Source organism: Rattus norvegicus, chromosome 1 (assembly GCF_036323735.1).
Source record: "Rattus norvegicus strain BN/NHsdMcwi chromosome 1, GRCr8, whole genome shotgun sequence".
Classification (NCBI taxonomy): domain Eukaryota; kingdom Metazoa; phylum Chordata; class Mammalia; order Rodentia; family Muridae; genus Rattus; species Rattus norvegicus.
This window is the reverse complement of record NC_086019.1, coordinates 82673674-82688379: the sequence shown is the minus strand read 5'-3', so window position 1 is coordinate 82688379 and position 14706 is coordinate 82673674. Positions and strand designations below refer to the sequence as shown.

The window sequence follows — 14706 nt, the reverse complement described above, 5'->3', positions numbered from 1 at the left end:
GTTTCTGGAAGATTAAGGCCCTACAGTATATTTGTTGAGTATCAGGAGGACGAGACTGGGTCTTTTGAGTGTAGCCCTGGCTGATATGAAACTACATAGACCAAGCTGGTCTTGAACTCAGAGATCTGCCTACTTCTGCCTCCCAAGTGCTGGGATTAAAGGCTTCTGCCACAATGGCCAACTCTTCGTTGTTTTTATTATGTGCATGCGTGTGCTTAAGTATGTGCACGTGAGTGCAAGTACCCACAGAGATCAGAGGCCTCCCCTTGGAGTTGTGAGCCACCTGGTGTAAGTGCTGGGAATAGCACTCAGGTCCTCTGCAAGAGCAGCATATGCTCTTACCAAGCTATCTCTCTGCCCCTCATATGTTATTTTAAAGCACAAGGAGTGACAAAGCTGCTGTGCACCCTTCTGGTGTTACCATGTGTTTTAGGGTTAGGTTACTATGGCTGTTGATGAAACACCATGACCAAGTGCAAAATAGAGAAGAAAGGCTCTATGTGGTTTACATGTCATAGGCCGTCTTTAGAGGAAGTCAGGACAGGAGCTTAAACAGAGCAGGGCCTGGCTGCAGAAGTTCACAGAGTCCACGGAGGACTGCTTGCTCCTCCGGGCTTGTTCAGCCTCTCATAGAACTCAGAACCACCAACCCAGAGATGGGCCCCACCCACAATGGGATGGGTCTTCCCATATCAATTACTAATTAGAAAATGCTCTACAGGCTTTTCCACAGGTGGATCTTATGGGGGCATCTTCTCAAGTGAGGCTCCCTTCTCTCTGATGACTAGCCAGAATATGAGGGAAAGGGTAGGTGGAGTTTAAAGCCTCAGTGACATCTAATGGTACTGTAACATTCACTTGTCCAAGACGTCATTCCTGAGATCTTGTGGAGGAGTTGGGGGAAGGATTGAGAAAGGCAGAGGGGATATTGACTTCACAAGAAGACCAACAGAGTCGACTCACCTGGACCCTTGGGGGCTCCAAGAGACTGAGCCAATCAAAGAGCCTATATGGGCTGGACCTAGGCCCTCTGCACATATGTAGCAGATGTGTAGCTAGGTCTTCACGCGGGTCTCCCAACAACTGGAGTGGGGGCTTACCCTGACACTTCGTGTGGATCCTGTTCCCTGACTGGGCTCCCTTGTTTGGCCTCAGCAGGAGAGCATGTGCTTAGTACTGCAGTGATTTGAAGTGCCAGGATGGGTTAGTACCCGGGGTTTGGCGGAGGACATTCTCTTTCTCAGAGGAGTGGGGTAAGGGGGTATGGGAGAGGGGCTGTGTAAGGAGGGAGACTGGGAGTAGAGGTAGAGCTGCAATGGGATGTAAAGTGAATAAAGAAATAAATTAATGGGAAAGAGAAAGAACATTCCCCTATCCAGAGTTGTGAACGTAAAATCATTTAGGTGATGGGCTAAAATTTGGGAATTTGAATAAACTGTTAAAACATAGAGACCCAATTTTAAAGGTATTTACCAGAAGGGATTAGTGTCTAGACTGGAAGTTTTCATACTCTCCCGTGCTGCCTCTGGGTAGGAATGCTAGCTTAAGGGAAGGAGATAAGACAAACACAGACCAGGAACCTAGAATGTTAGTCTAGCAACTTTGGACTCCAGCCAAGTCAGGACCCGTGGCATTTCTGGCTAAGCACAAGAACAGAACAGCTGTTTAGGGGTCTCTGCCCTGAAGTTCCTGACCTATTTTTATCTCCGGTCCTTATCATAATGGCCTCTGGAAATGAGGTCTGTACTGTCAGGAGGTAGGAGTACTCATATGAATTGATTGACAGTTTTGAGTGTCCTCACCCCCATCCCTCGCCTCAGAAATTTTGGGACCAGAAATGCCCCTAAGAGTGACTCCAAGAACTGCAGGCTACAGAATGCTGAGGTCTCTGGGAAGTGTTCTCTGTAGGTCAGGACCCAAAAGTGCTTTGAGGTACTTAAGTGTTGATTGGAGGACAGGGCAAGTCCTGCCGGAGTTGTGGCTCAGCCCCCAGGGCCAGTTGTTACTGGGTGAACTGGAGGCCAACTCTACCCTACTTCCCCCAAAGCCCCCTCCCACAAAAGAAGTGTAATCACATTGTTGGTGAGCAGCTGTTTCCTGCTAGCCCTTGGTTAGAAACCACAGTGGCTGTGAAGTTATGATTGCAATGGCTCTGTTGTTTCTTTTTCTTTGACTTTGTTTGTTTGTTATAAAGATTTATTTTATGTATATGCATACACTGTAGCTATTTTCAGACACACCAGAAGAGGGCATTGGATCTCGTTACAGATGGTTGTGAGACACCATGTGGTTGCTGGAATTGACCACAGGTCTTCTGGAAGGGCAGTCAGTGCTCTTAACCGCTGGGCCGTCTCTCCAGCCCTAATTTTGTTTTGTTTTGTTTTGTTTTTTTTAAGAGATTGTTCAGCCTGGTGGTGGTGGTGCAAAGCCTTTAATCCCAGCACTAGAAAGGCAGAGGCAGGTGGAGCTCTGTGAGTTGGAAGCCAACCTGGTCTAAAGAGTAAGTTCCAGGACAGCCAGGGTCATCCAAAGAAACCCTGTATTATTTGTGGCAAATATTTGCCCCAAGTGATCTTTGTGTATTTTGGACAGAGGCTGACTACTTACCCAAGCTAACATTGGACTTTAATCCTTTTACCACAGCCTACCTAGTATTGAGATTACAGGTGAGTGATACCATGTCTAAATCAGAATTAGTCCCTTATATATTAACACAAGTATTTTTTAACCCCCCCCCCCCGTTTCATTAAAACAACTGGATTTCTGATATTCTTTGCATGTCTGGTAGAGAGAATATGTTTTTTTTAGGTAGTTGTTGTGCTATACATGGAACATGAGAGCAACAGGCTAGCTCATGGCTAGCCTGGGCTGCAAGGTACTACTTCCAAAAACAAAACAAGGGGTTGGGGATTTAGCTCAGTGGTAGAGCGCTTGCTTAGCAAGCGCAAGGCCCTGGGTTCGGTCCCCAGCTCCGGAAAAAAAAGAAAACAAAACAAAACAAAAACAAAACAAGCTAATTGTGGTGACATGTGCCTAAAATCCCAGTACTTAGGAGACAGAGAGGAGAGGGTTGCTGCAAGTTGGAGGCAAGTCTGCCCCTACATAATGAATCCCAAGCCAGCCAGGGTTACATAGGAAGACCCTATATTGGTAAGTATTTAAATAAATAATAAGAAAAGCTGTTTCTCATACATTTTTAAAAATATGTTCTCATGAAGTTGTTAAAATACTCTGAAAAAAAAACAAAAAGCAGAAAGCAAGCAAACAAAAAAACCCTATGTCTTTTCATTCGGTACATTTAATCACCTTTAAAATATATTTTAATAAGAGTTATCTGTTTTATGAGTGTTCAGCTGCATGTATGTCAAGTGCACCACATGTCTGGTGCCCATCAGAGCAGAAATGGGCCCCAGATCCCTGGAACTGAAGTTATGAACAGTTGTGAGCCACCGTGTAGTTGCTGGAAATTGAACCTGGGTCCTCCACAAAAGCAGCCAGTGCTCTTAACTCCAAGTCTTCAATCTTTTTATTCTTGCAAGCATTAACATTCTCTCATTTCTTTGGTTTTTTATAGGTACAAAGTGGTTTAATCCACTTTATTTATTGCTTTAGAAAAAATTTTTGATCAATCTGTGTATCCTTGGTTGACTTCAAGATGTCGCCAAGATGACCTTGACAGCTTGACCCTCATAGGCATGTGTGGGGAACCAGGGCAATCCAAGGCTTTTCCTGAAGCCCTGATGTGTGGAGACAAATGTAGTTCCTCACCTAAAACCAGGAACAGATTTAGCAAAGCCAGTAATGGCCTGGGGCCAGGGCCTTGAGGGAGCTGTGAGTTTAGATCCTAGGAACCCAATTCTTACCCCTTGAGGGGCTTTGCTTATCGGTCCCACACTTGAGATATCCTGTGTTCCTTTTATGCCACGTTGCTTAATTAGCTTCCTGCTGACTTTGTCACATTGTAGGATAGCTTTCCACTGACTGTCCCATTTCCCCCTGAAGACTATGAATAAGATGCTGTACTTCTTAATAAGCTTGCTTGGCCTACGCCATTGGCTTATGCAAGACCTCCTGGTCCCTGCTTTTCTGTTTTCCTTATTTTTCTCATTCACAGCTCTACCCCTCATGAACCTGTCACTGAAGAAGGGCCTGCTGGTGCCACCCAGGCATGTGCCACCGCAGAGTTTACGCAGTATCGTGGAGCTCTGTGCATGCTAGGCAAAAACTTACTTACTTAGGTTATTATCACTGTGAGGAAACCCTGTGACTGCCTTAGGGTTTCTATTGCTGTGAAGAGACACAATGACCACGGCAACTCTTATGAAGGGAAACATTTCCCTGGGGCTGGCTTACATTTCGGAGGTTAGTCCATCACTGGCAAGGTGGGAAGCATGGCAGTGCACGGGCAGACTTGGTGCAGGAAGGTAGTTGAGAGTTCTGCATCAGGATAGGCAGGCAGAAGGAAAAAATAACGACACTGGGCCCCAGCTTGAGCTTCTGAACCTTAAAGCCCTCCCCTAGTGATAACTTCCTCTGAGGAGAACACAACTATTCCAACAAGACCAGACTTCCTGATAGTGCCACTCCCTAAGAGCCTATGGGGCCATTTTCATTCAAACCATTGCAATGGCCAAAGGCAGCGTGGGGGGCACAGATTTATTTGGCTTACATAACCTGAATCACAATTGATTAAGGGAATCCAATGCAAGAACTCAAACCACCCAGGGATTTGGAAAGGAGCTGATGCTGAGGCCACAGAGGGGCACTGCTTCCTAGCTTTCTCCTCATGGGTTGTTCAGACTGCTTTCTTTTCTTTCCTTTTTTTTTCCCCCGTTTTAATTTTTAGGTTTTTCGAACAGGATTTCTTTATGTAGCCTTGACTATCCTAGAACTGCTTGGTATATCAGGCTGGCCTTGAACTCACAGATCCACCTGCCTCTGCCTCTCAAGTGCTGGGATTAAAGGCATGCACCACTGCCCAGTTAAGACTGCTTTCTTATGGAACTCAGAACCACCAGCCCAGGATGGTAGCACCCTCTTCAATCACTAAATAAGAAAATGCTTTACAATTGTTTACAGCCCAATCTTTTTTTTTTTCTTTTTTTCAGAGCTGGGGACCGAACCCAGGGCCTTGCACTTGCTAGGCAAGCGCTCTACCACTGAGCTAAATCCCCAACCCCTTACAGCCCAATCTTAAGGAAGGACATTTCCTAATTGAGGTTCTCTTCTCTTAAATGACAATAGCTCGAGTCAAGTTGACATAAAATTAGCCAGTACTCTTTCCAAAATGGGCTATACCCCAGCACATTACCCTCTTTTCCTAGCTATGGAGGCTCTAAATTCCAGACTAGAATGTGGGCATGATCAGGTTCTGTGGGCCTTCTCGTCTCATAGAAGTTTTCTTACATGTACCACTCGGTGTAGGGTATTTCTCTTTTCTTTTTTATATATTATTTTATTTCACATGTATGGGTCTTTTGACAGCATGGATGTCTGTGCACCATGTGTATGCAGTGCCCATGAAGGCCAGAAGAGGGCACCAGATCCCCTGGAACTGAAGTTAGGTCTTCTGGAAAAGCAGACAGTGTGCTCTTAACCGATGAGCCACTGCTCCAGCCCCTGTAGCTTTTTTTTCCCCCCAAGAGTATATATAAATTGTTGGGTTGTGGCTCATCTTTGAAAGTGATCATGGTACAAACAAGGGGACAAGAGTTTGGATCTCTGGACCCACATAAATGCTGGGTGGATGTGGTGTCTCCTCTTGTCATGGCAGCCTCTGAATTCAGAGATAATCCCCAGGGCAAAAATGGGTGGAGAGACTAGTTTGATTGAGAGACCCTGCCTCAAAGAATAAACTGGAAGGACGAGGAAGATTCCCAACATCAACTTCAGGCCTCCACACAATACCTGGACACACGTGTACCCTCCATTCAAACACACATATATCACACTTATACACACATACACACACACCCCAAACACTCTTTGCATTCTGTCTTTTGTTCTCATTTTATTATGATTAGAAAAACCACCAAAAGGGCTGGCGAGATGGCTCAGTGGTTAAGAGCACTGACTGCTCTTCCAGAGGTCCTGAGTTCAATTCCCAGCAACCACATGGTGGCTCACAACCATCTGTAATGGAATCCAATGCCATTTTCTGGTGTGTTTGAAGACAGTTACGGTATACTCACATACATAAAGTAAATAAATAAATCTTTAAAAAAAAAAAGAAGGGGTTGGGGATTTAGCTCAGTGGTAGAGCGCTTGCCTAGGAAGCGCAAGGCCCTGGGTTCGGTCCCCAGCTCCAAAAAGAAAAAAAAGAAAAAAGAAAAAAAAAGAAAAACCACCAAAAGATAATAACAGTTTTACTTGTTTTATTTTGAGGTTGTTTTGTTTTATCAGACAGGGTCTCAGGTTACACAGGCTGGAACCTGCTAGCTGTGAAAGACCTTGAACTCTTGATCCTCCTGCCTTTACCTTCCTGCCTGCTAGGATTACAGGTTTGCACCATGACCAGCTATGACAAACACAAACTGTTTGACAATTAAGACAAGTCTTGGGCTGGAGAGATGGCTCAGAGGTTAAGAGCACTGACTACTCTTCCAGAGGTTCAGAGTTCAATTCCCAGAAACCACATGGTGGCTCATAACCATCTAAATGAGATACGATGCCCTCTTCTGACCTGCAGGTCTTCTCATAAAGGCAGGACACTATTCACATATGTGTATGTTTTATTTATTATAAAATATATAATACATACCTATATGTACACCTACACACCTACACACACACACACACACACACACACACACACACACACACACACAGAGACAACATCTTCTATGCTGCATACCTTTAATCTTAGCACACAGGTAGCAGAAGCTGGTGGATATCTGAGTTCAAGACCAGTAGTACATATACAAAGTTCCAGGACAGCCAGGGCTGTTTGACAGAGAAACCCTGTCTCAAAAAAACAAAACGAGGGGTTGGGGATTTGGCTCAGTGGTAGAGCGCTTGCCTAGCAAGCACAAGGTCCTGGGTTCAGTCCCCAGCTCCGGAAAAAAAAACAAAACAAAAAAAAAAAAATGGAAAGGATCAAGAACTTAAGGTAGGGCACTGGAGAGATAGCTCTGTAGTTAAAAGCACTTGCTGCTTCTGCAGATAGCCTTGGTTCAGCTCCTAGCAGCCATACGGTAGCTCACAACCACCTGTAGCTCCAGTCTCAGAGATTTTATTCTCCCTTATGACCTATGTGGGTGCTGTGAATGCATATGGTTCATGCAAACTCACACAGATATGTGTGTATGCACAGACACATGCACACTAAATAAAAAGAAGCTGAGGACAGGCTAGGGCTATGTGGAGAGATCATTTCAGCTCCCCTCCAAAAGAACAAACAAACCAACACACAAACCTGTGAAGGGCAGATTCTGGAACTTGCTGTAGGGATTGACACTGCTCTCAGTTGTCTAGGACAACTATAATGAATGGGCAAACAGTCTAAGGAACATATGAAAACTTACAGCACTCGTGAGCAGGAAGAACGGGACATGAAAGAAGAGGAACATGTGAGCAGCACAGAGGGACTCAGACTGAAGCAAATCTTCAATAACGTTGTGAGCTGGAGACAGGCTCAGCAGTTAAAAGCACTTGATGTGAAATCATCAGGACCAGAGTTTGAGTCTGTCACTGGTGTTTGGATTCCAGGATGAACATTAACAAGCAGAGGTGAAGACCCTAATACTTTTTTTTTTCTTTTTTCTTTTTTTCAGAGCTGGGGATTGAACCCAGGGCCTTGCAGACCCTGATACTCTTTTCAGGCTTCCATATACATATGTATGTACATACATACATACATACATACATACATACATACATACATACATACACACACACTCATATATATACACACACACCTAAAACAATAGACTGGATTAGTGAGCAAGAATGGACAGTGTTGAAAACTCAGGTTTCTAGATGACACTTTGATGTGCCCATCTTCAGAATTTATTTGCTTATTTCTTTATTTATTTTTAAGACAGGATCTCACTACATAGCCCCAGGCTATCCTGGAACACACTATATAAAGCAGTCTGACCTCAAACTAACAGAGATCTGCCTACAACACTGAATCCTGCTCTGTATTTCTAAATTTTAAAATTAAAAGAATTTAAAGTCTTAGCCTGGCCCAATGACACAACTTTAATTCCAACACTCAGGGGCTGAGGTTGGAGGACTACAGATAGTTTGAGGGCATTAAAGTGAGACTGTCTTAAACATACATAGAATTTAAAAATATCAACCTGGGCTTGGTGGTATAAGCCTATAGTTTTAACATATAGAAAGCTGAGACAGGAGGACCAGTTAGAGGTTAGCAGCTACTGCATTAGGAGACCCTGTCTCAAACAAAAGAAAGGTCCCACTTTATCGTCTGAGCTTAAGGTGATCACCTTACCCTGGAATATCGGGCCCCATGCCACTCAAAAGGCCCTGCAAACAGAAATCAAATATGAATGATTCACCAAGGTAAACAACTACCGACTGCTAAAGATGGAAAAAGAGGTCATCAGCCAAGGGTCTCAGGTAGCTTCCAGGGTGAGTCTGTTTTTGATTTGTGTGACTTGCTTCAGCGCTTTGATGTCGGAACAATTAGTAAGTAAATCTGTTTTGATCTACCTAGTTTACAGGCATAGTTAATAGGACACCGTGCACTGAAAAGATCCTGAGTGACTGTCCAGAGGGTCACTGTTCCCTGGGCAGTAGGGAGTGGCCCTTTGTCCTCCGGTTTAGTAGTGAACTGGCTATGTGGGGTGTAGCCTTCACCCAGAGGCATGCATGGCCTGAGGCACCTACGTGTTGTCTAACTTCTCAGAAGCCACTCTTGTCCCTTCTCACTCCCAAAGAAAAGTCAACTATTCATCCAAGTCCATCCAAGTTCAGGAATTCAAAGGCCAGGGAGGTGGGGAGCAATGTGTGTGGACAAGAAACTGGGTAGCTGGAGGAGAGAAGTGACTAATTAGATCTTCAGGGCCCGGCTGCCCTGTGGTTCCTGTGGCCTGCTAACTAGCACACACGGCTGCTCTTTTGGTCAGTGGAACCAAAAGTCAGGATGTTTACTTAGAAATTCTTGTTATAGAAGTAAAACTTACATTAGAAATCTAACATGTTAGTCTGAGGGTCGCATGCAGCAGGATTGAAAGGCAGATGTGGTTTCCAGTATCTTGCACAGAGATGTCTTGCCCAGCCACTTAGGAGGGACCTAAGTGATTTCGGAGCATCCTGAAGCAGGGAGTGTCCACCTCTTGCACAAGCTGGACCCCAGTCATAGGTTAGTAACTCCAACCCAGGCCTGGCTCCACAAAGCAGGAACCAAAGGAAGGGAACAGCCTCCTCTCCATACACTGGATAACCTGGCATTGGACAGGGCAATCTTCTTGCAATCCCTGACTTACTTGGGGTGCCTTAGAACCTCCTCTTGGCTAAAGAGGATGCCAGAAGTGGTGCATCAGGGGCTGGAGGCACCCAGGGTGAGACATGCCTCTCCAGCTACTCATGGGTCCTCTGGCTGGTGGATCTTCCTATGAATGACCAACTGAAACTTCCAGTCAAAACTACACCCACAGTCCCCGCAGAAGTGGCGCCGCTGGCCTGCATGGCTCTTGCGGTGGATGACCAGCTGTGACTTCCAGCTGAAGCTGCGCCCACACTCCACACAGGTATAGGCCCGAAGGCCAGGGGAGCGCCGCATGGCCGGCTCCCAGGCTACCTGTGATGGTCTTTCCAGGCCTGGCCCTCTCGTGTGTGTGCGGAGATGAATGATGAAAACTGACTTCCAATCAAAGCTGAGGCCACACTGCTCACAAACATACAGCTTCCGAGGTGTGGGCCTAGCTGGGGCTTCAAGCAGTGGTGTAGGAGACAAGCCTGGAGGGTCCTTGCAAGGGCTCTGTCTTTCACTTGGAGTGGCTTGAACTAGCCTTGGATCTGCAATGGCTCCCACTTCTGGGGGATGGCTCCCGAGGGACTCTGATCCTTCATGTGGGGTCTCCTGTTTTGGTCTCAGCTCAGAGTCAACATGTGTCTCTGGCTGTAGCAGCGGCAGGCTTGCTAGGGAGGAAAGAACATTCATTTGGGGGCTTGGACACATAAGGGTTTGCACAAAAGTATGGGAGTGGGCACTTTCTGGTAGAAGAGAGATGCAGCTGGATGCTAGGCCACTGCACTGGGAGCCCCAGTTGGGGGCCGAGTACATGTGGGAGGTGTGTGGAGGATGGGGCAGGGAAGGTAGGACAGGGAGGGCCATTGATCCTCACCCTGGGATACCACTGTGTTGTATTTCTCCGGCATCACACCCCAGCACAGCTCTTTTTGTGATGAGTCCATCAGGCCCCACTCCTGCAAGGATGCAACCAGTCATTGCCTCTCCCAGGTAGCCTCACTTCCTACCCACTACCCCGTGGGTGGCAGGTTACTGAATCTCCATCTGCAGCAGGCTAAGGACTAAGCTAGAACTGGCATTTGTGAGTACTGTGTCAGCTTTCATCTGTTCAACCTACCATCGCTGTCTTCTCAGTGGTCTATCTCAGAGATAGTCTGAAGGACTGAAGTTGTGGATAGGTCTTGGAGAAAGACACAGTGGCTGTCCCATCCTTCTAGTCACTACACTATGAACAGGATATGCTGGGAGGTCAGTAAGAGGCCAGATACTACCTGAGCTTCAGCTACCTTCTGTCAACACTGACTAACAAAACTGAAAATTCTTCCTTGGGGTGAGAGCTTTTTCTTTGGCCTTTATTGAAGTGCCTGTGAGAAAGAGTGGGTCTGTGTAGCCCACGTTAGCCTCAAATGCACTGTGTAGCTGAGCATAACTTGAAAGTTCTGATTTTCCAGACTCTACCTCCTGAGTTCTGGGATTACCAGTTTATGCAGTGCTGGAGATAAAATCTAGGACCTCATGCATGCTAGGTGGGCACTCTACCAAGTGAGCTACATTTGCAAAACCTTTATTTCATTTTATTTTTTAGAAAGAGGATTAAGGAGCCAGGCATGATGGGTGCACACTTTGATCCCAGTGCTCAGAAGCAGAGGTCAGCCTGGTCTACATACTCAGATCCAGGACATTTGGGGCTTTGTAGAGAGATTAAACAAAACAAAACAGAACAAAAACAGGATGTGGTGGGGAGGAAGATTAAAAAGAGTAATGAAGCTGGGCATGGTGGAGCACACCTTTAGTCCCAGTACTCGGAAGTTCCTGGTCTACAAAGCTAGTTCAGGACAGCCAGGGCTTGTTACACAGAGAAACCTTGTCTCAAACTGCCTCCCAACACACACACACACACACACACACACACACACACACACACACACACACACACACACAAAGGGGTAGAGGGGGAGGAGGAATTGATGTGATGAGGTGAGTAGGTAAAGGCGATGGAGAGAGAAAGCTTAGGTGCTTTGTGCCAGGTGGCAGCCGGTTCAAGCAAGGTCTGAAGAGGGGCAATTTGGTGGCAAGACAGTGTGTGTGTGTGTGTGTGCACGAGGGCATGCATGCGTGCTGTGATGGCCATACCAAGGAAAGAATCCCTTGCCCTGAAATCTGCCATATAGGTCTTTGATAGGTTGAGAAAAATAACCCTGAAGGACAAGCCAAAGCAAATCTGGAGAAAGGAAGGTGGCTGCCACAGCTACATCTAGAGGTGTTATTAGTCTGGAATGGAGCAGGATACCAGAGAGGGATCAAAGAAGGGTTTCTTAACCTTGAAGCACACCCTAACTAGACATTCTATTGAGAAAGAAGGTAAGGGCTCAGAAGCAGAAAGAACCTAGAGGGGACAGATCTCTACTCTCTCCATGTTAACTATACACATGCAGGTAGCAGGTTAAGCTCAGCCTCTGTGTCACTGTACTCTGAAAAGAGCAGTAGAAGGGGTTTGAGGAATGTTCGGGAAGAGAATTTTGATCTGACCTCAGGACTGCAGGAATCCTGCATGGCCATCCCCTCCCCAACTGTACACATAACAACTGGCTCATGGCTTGTGTATACTGTAAACCTTTCCAGTAACTGACTTCTCTGGAGGTGAGAAATCCATGCCCACCAGTTCTAGCCACTTCTGGATCTGGGGCCTAAATCCTTTCTAATGAGAGGCTACCAATAGGACTTGATGGGAGGGAAGGTATTTACTACTCAGAAGTAGTAAAAACCACATGAGTCACTGGCAGGGGATCCTACAAAACTGTAGGGCAGAACACAAGCCACCAGAGACACTCCTCCTCCCACATGCAAGGCCTGCTAGAGGCTGTTTACCTGGATTCTTCCTGGCTGGAACGATACGGAGGCTGTTTCCTGATGTTCAAGATGTCCCTCAGGGCCCTGGGCTGGAAGGAGGGTGCTTGGAGATACTGAGAAAGAGAGGCAGATGGGAAGGAGTATCAAGCTGTTGTTACTGCATTGGCCTTTGGCCCGCCTCTGCAATTTGACATGGGGGAGATCACCCTGTTCCTTCTCAGAAATTCAGCTTTATGGTCTCTCCAGAGTCCTTATCTCAGCTGGGATTGTCCAGACTCATTTCAGGAGTTGCAGCCCTGCAAAACCTCTCCTAGAGCACCTTACTCTAACCCCCCCCCCCGTACCCCACACACCCCAGGGATTTGAGTTCAGATGCTGCATCCCCTCACCCATCTCCTGCCCATCAGCACTGACTTCCTCCTTCACACTGCAACTGATCTGGGTAGATCTGTCTATCCCTGCGTCCTGCGGTGCCTCCGCTGGGCCTGCCTTGGAGGATTCCATTGCTGCTGAGATGTGGTGGCTCCCTGAGGACTCCTCCATCTTCTGGACTGAAGGAAGTATCTTTGGCTTCAGGATGTGGGCTGTGATCTGAAGAGAAGCATGTTACAGGGGCTCTCCCTTCAATCTGTCCCTTTAAGAAGCTAATGTCATTGCACTCACCCAGCCCAGCAGCTGTCCAGGATCATGCTGCAGCTCCTCAACAAGGGCAGCGGCCTCCTCGGGGCTTCCTGGTCGCTGTCCTCGAACCCAGGCCTGGATCTCAGGAGGCAACACACCCAGGAACTGTTCCAAAACCAGCAACTCTATCATCTGCTCTTTGGAGGATGACTCAGGCTGCAACCACTGGTGACACAACTCTCGAAGCCGGGCCAATGCCTCTCGGGGTCCCTCAACCTCCTCATAGCAGAAACCCCGGAAATGGAGTCGTGCAGCCTCAGGCTCCTCAAGGGTGGTCCTGGAGTCTCTGAAGGATAGGTGTGGGGTACCCAGAGGAGATGGCATTCTTGTTTTGAGGGTCTTTTTGGAGGTGACAGAGGGTCCTACCTACAGAAAAGGAAGAATGTCATCTAAGGTCAGAAGGCATACACCAGATCCTTCCTAGAAGCCATAAAGAGAACCCTGTGGGCAGGAGAACTTCAAGGAAGGTCATGGAAGGTGCAGGCCCACAGTAGTTGAGAAAGCCTTGAAGATAACGACTTGAGTAGAAGGTGTCCAAGGATCTTCTAGAAAACTGCAAATTACTGGCTCAAATATTTGGGTAAAACAGAGGGCTGTTGGGAGATGAAAGTGGTTCCCCCGGTAGACAAGAGTTCAAGCAGGACATAGATCGGACCATCATCCAGGGTAACCTGAAGCCCTGAGGCTTCAGGCAGGAGGCAGACCACTGTGCTAGCTGAAGAGTTGACTCTGGGGCCCAAGTACATCACCTGGGGGGCAGCGCTGAAAGCTTGGGTGCACTGCCAGGGGCTTATATAGGCTGGCAGACACAGTTCACTGACCACAACTGAACTGTGGATGCCTCACACTGCCTCAGCCTATGCATGTGAAACCCCGAAACAAAAGCCAAATCAAACAGCCCCGTTTTGTGTGTAGTCAGCTGGAACCTATGTACCAGCTCTTAAGAAGTTCTGGATTGAAATCAGCTCTCCTGAGACATCTGGCCTGTTCAGGAGACACTCAGAGTTGGGGTCTCAGGCTCTGACACAGAAAAAGGGTGGGTCCGATGGCTGGGAGGCACTCTCGGCGGTCAGAGGAGGGGGATTATAAAGCTGCGCCTGCACAGCTAGGAGTGCGCTCACCTCTGACGCGTGGGGGAGCCCGAGAAGCTTGAGGCACTTCCAGGAAGTGACACGGAGCGCGTCCCACTACCACTCACAGATCGCCCCGCCTCTCCCGTTAGCCTACCAGCCTGGCCAATCCTGCACCTGCTCCGCAGGAACGGCCCCCTCCGCTTGGACTACGTCTCCCGTGAGCCTCAGCAAGGACGACAGCACGCTTCCAGGGCCTCTAACGCGGGAGGCTCTTCGTTCCTCTCCTCGGGGTCGCTTTGCCGCAGAGTTCCGGGGGTTCCCCTTCCTGACTTGGCAGCGGTTCTTCTCTTGCAACCTCAGCCGTAGGACTCACGTACAGCCGACCCAGACTGGGGGTTAGCCTCTTGACGCATGTGCACAGCGGAACTGGTTTCTATTGGCTAGTTAGGGCATCCTGACCAATCAGAGCTGGCGCTCCCCAAAGGGCTCGCGCTCCTTGTGTCTCCTAGGTAACAGCCAGCGCACAACCTACGGCCTTTTACTGTTCTCTGAGTTATGCCGTGAGGGTCGTCCTGCCTTGGAGAAGGCCTAGGTAGAGGCTTCTTGGCCTCTTGAGTCCAGGCGTCATCCCAGACTGTTCCAGACAGTACCAGTAGGAATCCC

At 47.6% G+C, this 14706-nt stretch overlaps 1 protein-coding gene across 5 annotated transcripts; it reads right to left on the bottom strand.

The window, feature by feature from the left end:
* Window positions 1–7965: 7965 nt before the first annotated feature.
* Zfp446 (zinc finger protein 446) lies at window positions 7966–14460 on the bottom strand. 5 transcript variants are annotated; one of them, NM_001427845.1, is made up of 6 exons: window positions 14198–14460; window positions 12953–13336; window positions 12679–12880; window positions 12308–12402; window positions 10314–10395; window positions 7966–10107 (listed from the first exon to the last, which is right to left on the bottom strand). In NM_001427845.1, the coding sequence occupies exons 2-6, from the start codon at window positions 13292–13294 to the stop codon at window positions 9551–9553; spliced, it is 1278 nt and encodes a 425-aa protein (NP_001414774.1). In that variant the 5' UTR covers window positions 13295–13336; window positions 14198–14460; the 3' UTR covers window positions 7966–9550. The 5 variants fall into 5 exon arrangements, with proteins under 5 accessions (NP_001414774.1, XP_017445423.1, XP_017445425.1 ...); XM_017589934.3 differs by lacking the exon at window positions 14198–14460 and adding an exon at window positions 13720–14098 and having other exon boundaries at window positions 7971–10107; XM_017589936.3 differs by lacking the exon at window positions 14198–14460 and adding an exon at window positions 13905–14052 and having other exon boundaries at window positions 7971–10107.
* Window positions 14461–14706: the final 246 nt, after the last annotated feature.

Excerpts from the sequence above, each read along its gene's own strand:
- Zfp446 (NM_001427845.1), bottom strand. The coding sequence starts at position 13,294 with ATGCCATCTCCTCTGGGTACCCCACACCTATCCTTCAGAGACTCCAGG. Across the intron at positions 10,396-12,307 it reads TCCAGCCAGGAAGAATCCAG|GAGTGGGGCCTGATGGACTC; the intron begins GTAAACAGCCTC and ends GCATCCTTGCAG. Across the intron at positions 10,108-10,313 it reads CAACACAGTGGTATCCCAGG|CAAGCCTGCCGCTGCTACAG; the intron begins GTGAGGATCAAT and ends TTTCCTCCCTAG.